Source organism: Staurois parvus, unplaced genomic scaffold (assembly GCF_062004578.1).
Source record: "Staurois parvus isolate SC_StPar_1 unplaced genomic scaffold, SC_StPar_1.0 ptg000058l, whole genome shotgun sequence".
NCBI lineage: Eukaryota > Metazoa > Chordata > Amphibia > Anura > Ranidae > Staurois > Staurois parvus.
In genome coordinates, this window is record NW_028317854.1 from 12,656,407 (window position 1) to 12,672,205 (window position 15,799).

A 15,799-nucleotide genomic window follows, 5' to 3' on the forward strand; every position below is an offset into this window, starting at 1 on the left:
TGGAGCGATCTTTCATACAGAAGATGACACAAGAATGCTTTTGGATCTGTACACAGTTTGACTACCCTGCTCCCCTAACTCCTCCAATGACTGCTGATCTCTCGACAGCAGGAAGCCAGGGAATGCATAAAAAACTGGACATGCTGATGTAAGAGCGATCCTGTGTTTGATTTATGGAGTATCGCTCCACTGACAGGAGAGGAGAGCACAGCCCACACCTCCCACCTCTCTCATCATTTCTCCTTTGCAGGCTTCACTGCTCCAGGCTGCTCTCCCCTTGTCCCTGCTGTTAGGCAGCCACCTAGTTTGCCCAGTAGTACAGTTGTGGCCAAAATTATTCAACCCCCACTGAAATTGAGTGTTTTGGCCAGTTTGACATTGCTTTTGATCATTCAGTCATCTTGCTTACATTTACATTAAAGAGGCACTTGTAGGTCAGACAAATATAACATAACAGTTATAATGAAATAACCACAAATGTCTTTTCTGTGCTCACAGCATTATCAGTTTTATTCAACCCCCAAGTGACATTCAATCTTAGTACTTAGTACAGCATCCTTTTACAGTTATAACAGCTTTTAAACGTGAAGCATAGCTTGACACAAGTGTCTTGCAGCGATCTACGGGTATCTTCGCCCATTCTTCATGGGCAAAGGCCTCCAGTTCAGTCACATTCTTAGGCTTGCGCACTGCAACTGCTTTCTTTAAGTCCCACCAGAGGTTCTCAATCGGATTTAAGTCTGGTGACTGCGATGGCCACTCCAAAATGTTCCAGCCTTTCCTCTGCAACCATGCTCTAGTGGACTTGGAGGTATGCTTGGGATCATTGTCCTGTTGAAAGGTCCAACGTCTCCCAAGCCTCAGGTGTGTGACGGACTGCATCACGTTTCCATCCAATATCTCCTGGTACTGAAGAGAATTCATGGTACCTTGCACACGCTGAAGCTTCCCTGTACCTGCAGAAGCAAAACAGCCCCAAAGCATGATTGACCCTCCACCATGCTTCACAGTAGGCAAGGTGTTCTTTTCATCATAGGCCTTGTTCTTCCTCCTCCAAACATAGCGTTGATCCATGGGCCCAAACAGTTCTAATTTTGTTTCATCAGTCCACAGAACACTATCCCACAACTTTTGTGGTTTGTCCACATGGCTTTTGGCATACTGCAGTCGACTCTTCTTATTCTTTGGAGACAGCAAGGGGGTACGCCTGGGAGTTCTGGCACGGAGGCCTTCATTACGCAGTGTGCGTCTTATTGTCTGGGCTGAAACTTCTGTACCCACATCTGACAAATCTTTTCTCAGTTCCTCAGCAGTCACACGGGGACTTCTCTCCACTCTACGCTTCAGGTAGCGCACAGCAGTCGAAGTCAGCATCTTCTTTCTGCCACGACCAGGTAGCGTTTCAACAGTGCCCTTTGCCTTGAATTTGCGAATGATGCTTCCTAAGGTGTCTCTTGGTATGTTTAACATCTTTGCAATCTTCTTATAGCCATTGCCCTTCCTGTGAAGAGAAATCACCTCTTCTCTTGTCTTCCTGGACCATTCTCTTGCCTTCACCATGTTTGTAACCACACCAGTAAATGTCTAGAAGGAGCTGAGTATCACAGTCATTTTAAAGCTGCCTAATTGGTGCTTATTATGCTTGATTGCTGCTCGGTGACATCCACAGGTGTTTTCAATACCTGATGGAAAGCACCTGTATGAACCTCTGTTCTTCAGAGTGGTAGTCTTTAAGGGGTTGAATAATTGTGGCAATGAAGAAACCACATAAGAACCATTTACTACTGTATTACATAAACAATTGATGTCATTTTAGTTGCATTTGGGTAGTTACAACGTCCTTGTAGGATTTGATTCTGAATACAATTCCAAATGTACACTATAGTCCCTAAACCCCTTTACAGCATTGGGGGTTGAATAATTTTGGCCACAACTGTAGCACCAGCCCTCGTCATAACTGATCAAATGTGTCGCACCTTGGCAGTTGAAGATCAAGCAGAGGCTAAGATGGCAACTTCCTTGGCTGAAAACAATAGGAGGGTTTAGTTTCGCTTTAAGGTACTCAAGAAACTGTATCCATATTCATATACAAAAATATATGTGTGTGTCTGTTCAGTAAATACTGGTGGTCACTTCAGGTCTAGTGCACAGCAAATGGGATCAACTCAATATAAGGAAATCAATACAGAATCAATTAGCGCAAACTGTTGTGACAGTGTTAAACAGTTGCAAGCTGACACCAAAAAAGTGATTTCACCGCACTCAATATATATTTAAATAATAACTAAATAAGGGAAGCAAAACAAACGCCTCCCATTCCTCCCATTATTCCTGTTCTGGTGACAACCCAAAATTTGGGATTTGTTTTCACTTTCATTTTTGGTGATAATGGTAAATAGAACAGGTAAATACTTGGAGAATTACTATAGACTATGGAGAATAATGTTAATGTTAAACCCACAAGTGTTTTTTTTCAGTTACCCTGGATTTTCAAAATAACAAGTGCAACAATTTAGATGTTGGATGAAATGCATATTGTCTGTGTTTGTAAATGTACAACCGCACACATGGCTGTCATATGGGGGGCAGCGGCTATGTCCACGCAGCTGTTGCATCCCAATTGACATGAATGGGACTGCCTGCAAAGGGATGCATGGTATACCTTTGCATCCCTGTGCAGGCAAACACGGCCCTCGCACAGATGTATGCTTAAGTATGCCCATGTGACAAAGCCCTAAGGAGAATATAATTTGACTGATGTTATAAAAACCTTATGCTAAATTTCGATTGCAATAAATAAAAACCTTAAACAATGAATTATTGATAATCAACAAGATAAGAATATAGTAATAAATATATAAGGAAAACCAATGTGAGAGAAAAGGATGCTTAAATCTAATTTATTTTTATTTCTGGCAAATTTCAGTAGCGTATTAGCCTATAGAACAGGTATAGAATTTGAGAATGGTTTCTAGTGATTCATAGAGAGGATTCTGTCAGTAACTGGCTCATTATGCAAACATAGCAGTTCAATATAGAGGAACATGTAGTGCTTTTATGGTACTCGCATAAGAATATTTTTGGGGAATTTTATGGCATGTGTAAGCTACATATATAGAATTGTGTGCACTGAAGAATCATTAGTAACCTGTGTAAAGCTGGACACAGAGCTTTTCTTGCAGCCCAATTTCCTGTTTTGCTTTTAAAGTAAACTCTTCTGATCTTTACAGTCAAGGAAGCTACCATCTTAGGCTTTATTTGATCTGCAACTGCTATGCACATGTGATCAGCTATCATGTGATCAGCTATGACACCAGCCATGTGATGGCTTGACAGTTCGGTTGGGAGCTAAAATAGGAACGCTAGCAGCTGTAACAGTTATCACTGAAGGCATGCCTTGAATATTGTTTTTGGGAAACTTAAATCGGTGGACTTAGTTCTCCTTTAAAATTTTTCAGGCAGTATTACAACACAGTTTCTTGGCGATTGTAAGGAAAAGGTTGTAAGATTAACACACACCACAATCTTGTGCACAACCATAAACAGCAGGGGTCTCCAAACTTTTTAAACAAAGGGCCAGTTTACTGTCCTCCAAACTTTAGGAAGACCGCAGTGTGGCCAATGGGAGTAGAAAATGTCTTGGTGTCAGTGGGAGTAAACAGTGTCCCATCCTTGGTATCAGAGGGAGGAGTAGTGTCCCATCTTTGGTGTCAGTAGGAGGAATAGTGCCTCATCCTTGGTGTCAGTGGGAGGGATAGTACCCCATTGCTGATGTCGGTGGGAGGGATAGTGCCCCATTGTTGGTGGTCAGTGGGAGGAATAGTGGATAAAAGGAAGCAAAGGGCCGCAGTTTGGAGACCACTGATAAAGAACATGAGGTAGAGTTGTAGAATCATGCCACTTCAGTCATAACAAACTACCCCAGCTTAACTTACCAGCCAGCCTACAACAAACCAGATTGTCCTATTTAACAGTTCACGTTAAAAACAGGGTTTTAGGTTTCACACATTTGCAAATGCGTACTCTGCAGAGCCACTTTGCGGCACCCCAGTATTATCTGCAGTCCTAACTTTATTCATTTTGAGAGCCTCCATAGTAGGATCACATGTATAATAATGGATAGATTGAGGGCAGGCATGCCTGGAGGGAGCCCATCCCTCCTTAAAGGCACAGGGGCGCACTGGACACTCAGCATATAGCACAATGGCAGCAAAGGTGTCGAGTGCACCCCCTCACCAATTTAATGGTACAAACAAACGGCAAACTTCCCCAACCTATAACTGTCCTTTACAGCAAGGAGCACATGTAAGGGCAAAGCTTGTCAAACAACAACAAATAAAAATTTCCAACTCAACTTACCAGCCAGCCTGCAACCAACTGAATTGTTCTGTCTAGCAGTTCACGATAAAAACGGGTTTATATCATTCACGAGTCTGTAAAATGAACTGAATATTGTGTGCTGTTAGGGGTCTTAAAAATTGGAGTTGAGAAACCCTAAAATAGATTTTTTTTTTTTTTTTGTGTTGTGTTACAGATGTGGCTATCCAGTATAAGCATGGACTCCCTGTTATAACACTGTCCCTGCCATCTCGTAATGAACGTTGCCAGTTCACCATTAAACCCTTCACGACTACAGTAGGAAAGTTCTTAAAGGACATCCAGAATGAGGACCAAGGAATTGAGAGTCTGGCTGCCATATCCACAGGTATAAGAGAATGAAATAAATAATAAAAATTACATTTTTGTTTTAATATGATGTCCATCTTCTATTTCTCTCTGCATCCAGAGGTGAACATAAGTAATTACAATGTTTCCACTTGAGTGTCTAGGACAGCAATGGGCAAACTATGGCCCGTGGGCCGTATACGGCCCGGCGGACCTTTTAATCCGGCCCGTGGAGCTAGGCTCCCGCTAGGCTCCTCTCACAGTCCGCCCTGAAGACCGGTGTAGCATGAAAATCTGTCACCAATGAGGATCTGTCCCCCTCGACGTATCTGCGCATGTGCCGGAGATCGCCGATCGGCTGCTAATGCCTGAAACTGGCACATGCGCAGATACGTCGAGGGGGACAGATCCTCATAGGAGACAGATTTTCATGCTACACCGGAACGGCGCGGGAATACGGCGAGAGGAACGCGTGGAGTAAAGGTAAGTGAATTGACACAGGGGGGACTTGGGGACTTAATATGGGGGATGAATTACTATGTGGGGGATGAATTACTATATGGGGGATGAATTACTATATGGGGGATGAATTACTATATGGGGGATGAATTACTATGGGGGGGATGAATTACTATGGGGGGGATGAATTACTATGGGGGGGATGAATTACTATATGGGGGATGAATTACTATATGGGGAATGAATTACTATATGGGGGATGAATTACTATATGGGGGATGAATTACTATATGGGGGATGAATTACTATATGGGGGATTAATTACTATGGGGGATGAATTGCTATGTGGGGGATGAATTACTATGTGGGGGATGAATTACTATGTGGGGGATGAATTACTATGTGGGGCATGAATTACTATATGGGGCATGAATTACTATATGGGGGATAAATTACTATATGGGGGATGAATTACTATATGGGGGATGAATTACTATATGGGGGATGAATTACTATGGGGGATGAATTACTATGTGGGGGATGGATTACTATGTGGGGGATGGATTACTATGTGGGGGATGGATTACTGTGTGGGGGATGGATTACTGTGTGGGGGATGGATTACTGTGTGGGGGATGAATTACTGTGTGGGGGATGAATTACTGTGTGGGGGATGAATTACTGTGTGGGGGATGAATTACTGTGTGGGGGATGAATTACTGTGTGGGATGAATTACTATGGGGGATGAATTACTATATGGGGGATGGATTACTATATGGGGGATGAATTACTATGGGGGATGAATTACTATGGGGGATGAATTACTATATGGGGAATGAATTACTATGGGGGATGAATTACTATGGGGGATGAATTACTATATGGGGGATGAATTACTATATGGGGGATGAATTACTGTGCTTACTATGGGGGAATATTACTATACTTACTATGGATGACACATACACATCATTCATCTACTCTTGGTCCGGCCCCCGGGTCCAATATATGAACCCATTGCGGCCCTCAAGTCAAAAAGTTTGCCCACCCCTGGTCTAGGAGGTCACAACATTTAAAACTGATTCCACTTTTGAATGCAGCTGCCTGAGTTAGCCATGCAGTAGAAAGAAAACGGGATCCCATTCAGGTGAAAGATGGCCTTACTTATTCTCATATGCTAATCCCTAAAGTGGAATTAAAGACAGGACAGCGTACGTGGATGGTATGGCAGATTCATACCCTAGTTTGGCATACTCAAGCAGTGGAAGGTCTGCATCACTCCATTTGCTGCTTCTCTTTTTCTAGTCTTCTCCTGGTCTGACTCCTTCTTTCTTTGGCAAGTGGGCAGCCACTGATGCTGTATCCCCTACACATGTGTACTGGAGGTATATCATCCAGGCAATCTACTTCATTCTCAGCATCTTAAAGATCCTGGAAGTGTATTCTGCACTGTGCTTGCAGCACAGGCAGTTTACCCTAGAAAACACTTCTGCTCCGACCACCTAGGCGATCAGAGCGGGCGTTTGTCTCTCCCTTCTTCTCCTCACAGTCTCTTGGAACATGTCACAGGTCTCTAGAGACTGTGGGACTATTCACAAGGCACAGTGCAGCTTGTGCATGTGCAGTGGGCAGCCAGCTTTGAAGGCGCAAACTGTTACAATTTGCTGCCGACAGTTAAGATGCCGGGGACTGAATAGCAGTGAAGAAACCTGCTCGGGTGAGCATAGTGCTGGATCCCTGGATAGGTGAGCGGTTGTTTTTTAAAAGCCTGAAGCTACAGTTTTTGTATTTTCTGACTTTTAATTTTCACACAGGGGACTGAAGAACTGCTTTAAGTTAGGTTTACTCTTAGTGTAATCACCCATCCAGTATGTATGTGTACTTTTGAGGAGGTCAGTATCTATTGCAAGCCATCTCTGTTTTTATTTGGGTCTAAATTAAAAGGGTGTTCTTATTTAAATGACATGTAAACCCCTGCTGCTCTTCAGCATTTGTTTCTTAATCTTTTGCAGGACTCTTTTTATACAGTTTTTTTCCTATTCACTTCACATATACATCCACACTATGGTGATTTTTGAGCGGTGCATCTGTTCACAATAAGGATATATAAGCCCCATCTATGTCAGAGTTGGTGCACAGTTCTTAGCATACTTTTTTTCCCAAGTCTGCTTGTTGCACGAATGACTTGTGACCATATAGCATAATATCCTGCAGAAATGATAAATTATATGGTTGTGTAGGTATTTCCCCGTGTGATTTGGGGAGCAGTATCTCTGCCAACATGCTGAAATTTTTGTTTTTGATGTAAATCTTTTTTATCCTCAGATGGTACAAAGTTCTCTGCTTCGACGTTGATGGATGTCTTATTAAAGAATGATTTCCACCTTGTTTTAAACAACTCAACGTATCATGTGCAGTCTCTTCAAACAGGTATGATTTAAATATGACATTCTAGTCTTTATAGATGTAATGTCTGTGAACAAAACAATGCAGGAAAAATAAAAACTGCACTAAGTGCCAAAATAAAAAGCAGTGACAAATTAATAACAAATTAAAAAGAACAGCGGCACTTGCTGATATCAGAATACTATGATTCCAAGAATATTATTTATATATAAAGTGTTGTGCTGTCATGTACCCAAATCATGAAATCAAATGTGAAAAGCAAGTCCACAATAAATGTCCCAAAATAATCTTTTTAAAAGTGCATTCACTTGTGAAATTTAGAATGATAAGACACCTTCACCGACCTTTCGTGCTCCAGCATTCACTGCACAAAATTGCTTACCATAGTCAAAGACCTCAAACACAGGTCTAGTATCCCCTTAAATTTCTTTCAGGAGGATAGATGGCTTGAGATCCCTCACAGAAGCATGGGTGGCATTCCCACAGCTGGACACTGCATATACTAAAATCCGGACTCTCATTTAAGAGGAGGGAGAAGGAACTCAATAGTGTAATAATTTTTAAAAAATGTTTATTAAAAATAGCTTACATATTATCAAAAGAAAGGAACAGTCAGGCATTAACACAAAACAAATGCCGCTCATGTGGGCTGGCATGATGACATCACTGTTTGACCCTGACCGCTTTTCGTTCCATAGAACATCATCCGAGGGTTGCCAGAGTAATGGTGAAAGCATCTCACACCATCTCATATAAGCTGCACATTTCCAACCACCAGAGGGCGATGCATTCCCTTGTAACCATTACCGCTGCATGTATGTAATCCGCAGTCATTCACTACTGAGCAAATACTCGAAACACACAGCCAAAAATCAGTACGCAGTAATCAATCCAAATGTACTACCCCCAGTAGATACCCAGGATAGAAATCTCCAGATAAATAGAATAACAAAAAATATTAAATATACTAATACTAGAAATTATAAGAAATATATATTAAGAATATTATCATACATTCCCAAAATAAAAAAAAATATAAACAATTAAAAAAAAGTACCATCTATTAGTATAATAACATACTGTCCATAATCCAAATTGTCAATATACTGCATATTAATACACCATATTACATTTCATAAATCCAAAAGCAAAGAATTCCCACCTCATAAGGCCCAGACCAAATTTTATTACTACCCATAAGTGGGAATAATACCCTCCATTTTTTTTAAATAATCATATATATTAAAACCAGAAAATAATAAAATACTGCAAATAAAATCAAAACAGTATGGGTCCCGTACCTTATTAACTATTTGAGATAAAAGAAATTATCAAGGTCAAGGTCTACGTTCAGTCCTATTAGACTAAAACTTTCAATTTGGTAGATGCAGCGAGTTTCTTGATGTGAGATCTCCCTCACGTTATTGCTTCCCCTCCAATGCGATTATAACCTATCAAGGATCTTTAGATTGATATGAGGCAAAATTCCTTGCTGGTTATGTACACAAAATCCCTTCATGATGTTGGATAAGTGCTCTTCAACCCTCACCTGCAGTGCCCTTTTGGTTCTGCCAATATATTGCAGTCAGCAAGGGCACTGCAGGAGGTAGTCTACATTATATGTTGAGCACATAATAAATTCCTTAATATCATAAATGTGATTTCCGATTTAAATGGCTTGGTCCTACTAGTATTCTGCCTATACAATACGTACATACAGGGAAATTCCTGCAAGGGAAAAAGCCTTTAAGACCACCAAACAATCTGATCCGCTGAGGTGGTTCAATCAGATTGGGGGTGATATTGTTCCTCAAAGTCTTAGCCTTTTTAAAAAAAAACTTGGAAGCCTCCAGTAGTTTGGGACCCAAAACCTTATCACTCTTAAGGACATTCCAATGTTTCCCTAACAGTTTTTTATTGTCTCATACTGCTCTGAGAACGTGCTGGTAAAAGCCCACTTAAAACTGTTATCAGTACAGTCCTTGGTTTTGGGGGCTAATAACTTCTCCCTATCAAGAGTGGAAACCTTGTGAATGTTCTTCTCCAGGGGCTGCACAGAATAATCTTTCATTGCAAATCTCTCCCGCAGAACATGTGCTTTAGAATGAAAGTTGTCCAAACTTGAACAGTTACGTCTTAGTCTAAGGAACTGTCCCTTAGAAATAGCGAGTAACAAGGCAGGTTATCAAACAACAAGAGAGAAATGAGGTAAATTATCAATCATTTGATTGAAAGCAGCACTTGGCACATATATGTAGCAATTCAAATTAATGTACACTGCTCAGAAAAATTAAAGGCACACGTTGAAAACACATCAGATCTTAATGGGGAAAAATATCATGCTGGATATCTATACTGATATGGACTGGGTAATGTGTTAGGAACGTAATGATGCCCCATCGTTTGATGGAAATGAAAATTATCAACCTACAGAGGACTGAATTCAAAGACACCCCGAAAATCACAGGGAAAAAATGATGCAGCAGGCTAGTCCATGTTGCTGAAATTTCATTGAAGCAACTCAAAATGGTACTCAGTAGTTTGTATGGCCCCCACGTGCTTGTATGCATGCCTGACAGTGTTGGGGCATGCTCCTAATGAGATGATGCATGGGGGTTTATTTACTAAAGCTGGAGAGTCTAAAATCAGACTCACTTCTGCATAGAAACCAATCAGCTTCCAGGTTTTATTGCCAAAGCTTCATTGAACAAGCTGAGGTTAGAAGCTGATTGGTTTCTATGCAGAAGGGAGTCTGATTTTGGACTCTCCAGCTTTAGTAAATAAACCCCATGGTGTCCTGTGGTATTTCCTCCCAGATCTGGGCCAGGGCATCACTGAGCTCCTGGACAGTCTGGGATGCAACCTGGCGGCGTCAGATGGACCGAAACATGATATCCCAAAGGTGTTCTATTGGATTTAGGTCAGGCGAGCATGGGGGCCATTCAGTGGTATCAATTTCTTCATCCTCCAGGAACTGCCTACATACTCTCGCCACATGAGGCCGGGCATTGTCATGCACCAGGAGGAACCCAGGACCCACTACACTAGCATACGGTCTGACAATGGGTCCAAGGATTCCATCCTGATAGCTAATGGCAGTCAGGATGCCATTGTCTAGCATGTAGAGGTCTGTGTATCCCTCCATGGATATGCCTCTGCAGACCATCAATGGCACACCACCAAAACGGTCATGCTGAACGATGTTACAGGCAGCATAATGTTCATCATGGCTTCTCCAGACCTTTTCACATCTGTCACGTGCTCAGGGTGAACCTGCTCTCATCTGTGAAAAGCACAGGGCACCAGTGGCGGACCTGCCAATTCTGGTGTTCAATGGCAAATGCCAATCGAACTCTATGGTGCCGGGCAGTGAGCACAGGGCTCATTTGAGGATGTCGGTCCCTCAGGCCACCCTCATGAAGTCTGTTTTTGATTGATTGGTCAGACATTCACACCAGTGGCCTGCTGGAGGTAATTTTGTAGAGCTCTGGCAGTGCTCATTCTGTTCCTTCTTGCACAAAGGAGCAGATACTGGTTCTGCTGATGGGTTAAGGACCTTCTATGACTCTGTCCAGCTCTCCTAGAGTAACTGCTCTGTGTGCAGTGTGACAGTTTCCATGTTGCTCATCTGGCAGAGCAACTATGCTGAAAAATGACAAAAATAAATTTTATAAAACAAAGCGCTATTGATTCAGTAAAATATAACTATAGTTTATTATGTGTAAACCTTTCAAGTATCCAGTATGCAACAATTCCAGGGCACAAACCATTTAATAGTAAAGTGATGCAGGAAGGCATATAAACCACATGGAAAGTGACGTTCTTAATAACTCAAGGTCCTCGTCGATGAAGGGATCTGTGAAGACTGAAAAACTGGGGTTTGAGATGTAATCTTTGGTTTGATCACTTGGTTTGTAGACTGTTCTGCAGGACATGAGGGATGCAAAATGTGAGTGCTTATTTTTCTTTCAGACAAGCAACCTACTAATGAGTCTAATGGAATGGATCCTGTGAAGTCTTTGGTTCATGACCTGCATTCAGCTTTGCACTCCAAAGAATATCATCTACACAAAGAACAGGCACTCATACAGAGGATAGAGGCCCTAAAAGAAGAGCTGTTGCCCCTAGAACAGGTGAGTTGAAATGTATTCTGCTAGCACTGTTTAACAAAGACTTAAAAAATGCAATACTTTTGTTACTTTTAAATATAAGATTCACACTTATGCATGTGTGGAACCATGATCATTGCAATGTGTATGCATAGGTGTGAAAGGGCCCTTATAGGCATCAGAAATATGGCACACCTCTTTGTGCTATATTGTAAAAAAAAAAAACACGTGAGCTGCCACCTTAGTTCAGCCCTGTTTACCTTGTTACCTTGTTTGTGGTTTTGAGAAACAGTCTTTTAGGCTAGTTCACATATGTGCGGTTGCAGAAGTGCGTGTAATTTGCACACGTTCCCGCAGCTGCACACAAAACATTGTACTGCAGAGAAAGCACATGGGAGTGCCATTAACTCTATTGGAACCCACACACACTGAAAAATGTGGTGCGATTTCCATGTGGCCATGTTCTAAGATAGTTGGAAGGACCTTTTCCCTGCCAAAAACTGCAGGCTGCACTTGTGGCCTGCAGAGCAGTATAGATCTGAACTTGGCCTTAAACAACAGTAAAATCAGTCTGTATATGCAGTAAAGCATGCTTGTTTTACTCACTGTGGAACCTAAGGGGTTAATCCTCTGCATTTTGTAAAAACGCTGTTTGATCCTGACCCTTCTTTCAGTGTCCCCTTCTTATCTCCTAAAAAGGCATATCTTGTGGAGTCACTCTACACATACTCAATTTGATCTATACTGCTAGAGAGGTGTTTTTTTGGGAGAGTGCATGTGATCAGCACAGAGCCAATTAGCATTGTCCAAACAGAGGTCAGGGGTTCTGTATCCTCCTAAAGCAGAAAGAAAACTCCTCCTACAAGCTTTAACCAGTGCTCTGCTGAACACTGATAGAGCAGTGTTGAGACTTCTAACGGCTGATGAGAAAAGGTATTTAGCAGTTTATATATACTAAAATAATTGCACGTCCATGTTCTGTGTACTGTGGGAGACCAGATATAATGAATTCAGAGTCCTGGGTTTAGTAACACTTTAAGCATGGTCTCTGTGGGCCACTGTTCTGCTGTGTATGCTGTAAGAGTATGGTCCTGTACCTTGCATCTGCTAAAAACTATGGCTGCACCATACCAAAAATAGAAACAAATAATCAAACACTTCTAAAAATACCTTGTTCTTAATAATGCCACACATTTTTAGTTCAATCTGATTTTATTGGGTTTTACAAGAAGTAAATACAGAGATAACGCACAAAATGGTAGTGATACAGAATATTTTTGATGAGTGATTCGGTTCAAGTATCTTCCAGTGCTAAACCAACTAATCTGTTAAAAGTGTATATTCTGAATGGGATTTTTTTTCTGGGTACATTTTTTGTAACAGATTGTAAAATTAGCTGGGGCATTCACCTACTGAGTGAAAGCAGTCATTCGGAGGGTGAAGTTAAGTGTGTGGTTCTAAGTGGAAATAAAGAGCCATGAAAAAGTATAGGGGACAGAGAGGAAAGGAGGAAAGAATGCAATTACTAGGACAAGAAGGACTGGATGGGGTAGTGGGGAGTACTCCATCATGGCCATGTAGGTCCAGCAGAGTTGTCTATCAATTTTTTAGACAACAAAAATTACAAAACTCTAATAAAGTTTCTTCCTACTGCCCATTCCAGCAGTGGAGATGGATTAGAACACACGTCAGGTTTTTGTTGCTATCTGTTCCCCTGTTAGGGAGATTCACTCGCTGTATTAGTCCTGTTTACCGTTATCAATGAAAATAAAATCCCACATTTTGGGTTATTCCCAGAACACGAAAAAGGAGGGATTTTTCAACGGAGATGTTAGTTTTGTTGACCCGGGTGATAACACTGTTCAACAAATTTTTATTTTTTGCCAGTTTTGGAAACAAAAGGATCCATTTCTTAATGAATTTCACATTCTGAGTTCAAATATAACAATGAAATTTGTCAATTGGCTCTAGTTTTTCTGTAAACGGAAAGTTTTCTACTATAGGCGTAATGACTACATAATGCACAATAATTATATAGATAGATGTCTTTCCACAAATATAAAGCAAGTGATATTGACTACATAACAAAGCCTAAATGGCATAATATATTGCATAGGATTACCAAGAAAAATTATAGCCATAAGCTAAGTTGAATCATTTTAATACTTAGGATTCTCACTAGTTTTGTCTTCAGTTTGTGTCGGTTTTGCTTCTCTTGGCTTTTCTCTTGTATTCGAGGAAAGGGCTATCTCTAACAACTGCACGTGACTACACGCTTCAGGTTCTTCCTCACTTGACTCAACCACGAAGGATTCTGGTGCTTTAGGAATTGGTAGCCCCTCTCCATGAGGAACTGGACGTATTGCCGATGGAATATTTGGATAGTGCACAGATAACTTTTTCTTCTTATTTAGCCCTTTTACAATTGGAGGCACCATACAAAAGTAACAATTACTAACATGATCTGTTGGCTCTCTCCAAATCATTGGCACAGCGAAAGGCATAGATGCCTTTTTTCCATTCAACCATTGCTCCAGTGCCGTCCCACAAGAATTGCAGCATATATGTGGTGCCCAGCTCTTGTCCTGGTCTCCTATCTTGCAGCCAAAATACAAGTTGTAGGCTTTCTTAATCATTCCTGTTATCCTCCTTTTTTGTGAGATAAAAGTTATTTCACCGCAGATATAGCAGAAATTATCTGCTTTATTCACACAAGTTCGAGGCATTACTGAGTAGCCTATATAAGCATAAAACGAAATGTAAAGACGCTGTCGAACTACAATCAGCTACAGATACTGCAGCTTTTATGCAGTGAAGTGATGCAATTAAAGGCTAATATTGCATCATCTCAGTATACATGCAATTTTCTATTGGTCACCAGTATCAATTGCGCAATATGCAGCTGAAGTTGCATCATAATTTTGAATGGCTTACGTCATTAGATGGGTGAATATATCATGGAAACTAGAGCCAATCAACATTTTTTAGGGTCATTTTCGTTTTCAGCACCCCAAAATTATGTAAGATTAGCTAATTTTATGCCCAAAACTTTTTACCTGTTGAACAGTGTAATCAAGGATTCCCTCACCTTAGAGGGATTTTGTCTCACTTTCTTTACTGGCTTTGGAACAGGAAGTGAATGGAAATCTCACCAAAGGGACACAGATGGCAAAAATAAACCTTACAGGGATTATAACCATCTATCCAAAATACTCTAAACAATTTCTCCTGAGTCTTTGTCCCTACGGATAATTTATGGGTTAGAATAAAACATTTTCCCCAGTCTTTAGGTGTGAGATTGGTCTGAGGTTCTCTCCCAAGCTTGCATGTATGATGGGAGGCTTGGATGTGCCAGGGAATAGAGGATTGGGTATGATTTGGAAATAATGTGAGTTGGAGAGTGGGTTGCCATATATTTTGTAACCATATTTGCGTTTGTAAAAATGTCAGCAGTTTTGCTACAGCTATGCCATTTGTCTCTGTATTAGAACTTTCTAATTTGTCATGTTCACAGTTTTTAAATTTAGATTACATACCATCATTTAGAGCTACCCTTTCAAGGAACTGGCACAATGTTGCCAGTATATTAAGATAATTGGTTGTTAAGGAAGCAACTGCCGAGCTTCAGACAACCTTATATCCAAAACTCTGAGAGAATTCTGTCATCCTCACAGTATTTTAACTTACTATGGTGCAAATAAAAATAATCCTGCTTATGTCTGATGATTTTGGAGTTAATATACAAATTGCGTCAACAACCCAGTTGTCGGTTCTTTAAATCAAGGGAGACTAATTAGTGAATGAGGCACCAGTTATTCGATTTTAAGCTCTAACAAGCTGGGCCCTCTGTTTCCTACAGTATTAAATTGTATTTTAATTGCACTGTCTGCCCTCATGTTGTAAAGCACTGCACATACTGTTGGCACTATATAAATCCTGTATAATAATAATAATAATAATAATAATAATAATAATAAAAGGCTGAAGAGCCTGAACACTAATGTTAACTGGAAAAGAGAAAACCCAGAATCCGCTGCACTTCTTCCACTTTGATGCTTACATGAAAAATATATCACATACAGTGTCGGGAACAAAGAATAGTTAATGCGTTTTGCACTTAGAACTAGTGCTTACTCATAACCTCACATACACAAAAGAC

The 15,799-nt window shown here is 40.8% G+C and overlaps 1 protein-coding gene across 1 annotated transcript in view; it reads left to right on the forward strand.

The window, feature by feature from the left end:
* Window positions 1-15,799, forward strand: part of MCUB (mitochondrial calcium uniporter dominant negative subunit beta) — a 143,861-nt gene that overhangs the window by 114,556 nt on the left and 13,506 nt on the right. The window contains exons 3-5 of the mRNA XM_089668502.1: window positions 4,535-4,705; window positions 7,451-7,555; window positions 11,504-11,664. Coding sequence (XP_089524628.1) covers window positions 4,535-4,705; window positions 7,451-7,555; window positions 11,504-11,664 — 437 coding nt within the window. The remainder of the gene's footprint in view (window positions 1-4,534; window positions 4,706-7,450; window positions 7,556-11,503; window positions 11,665-15,799) is intronic.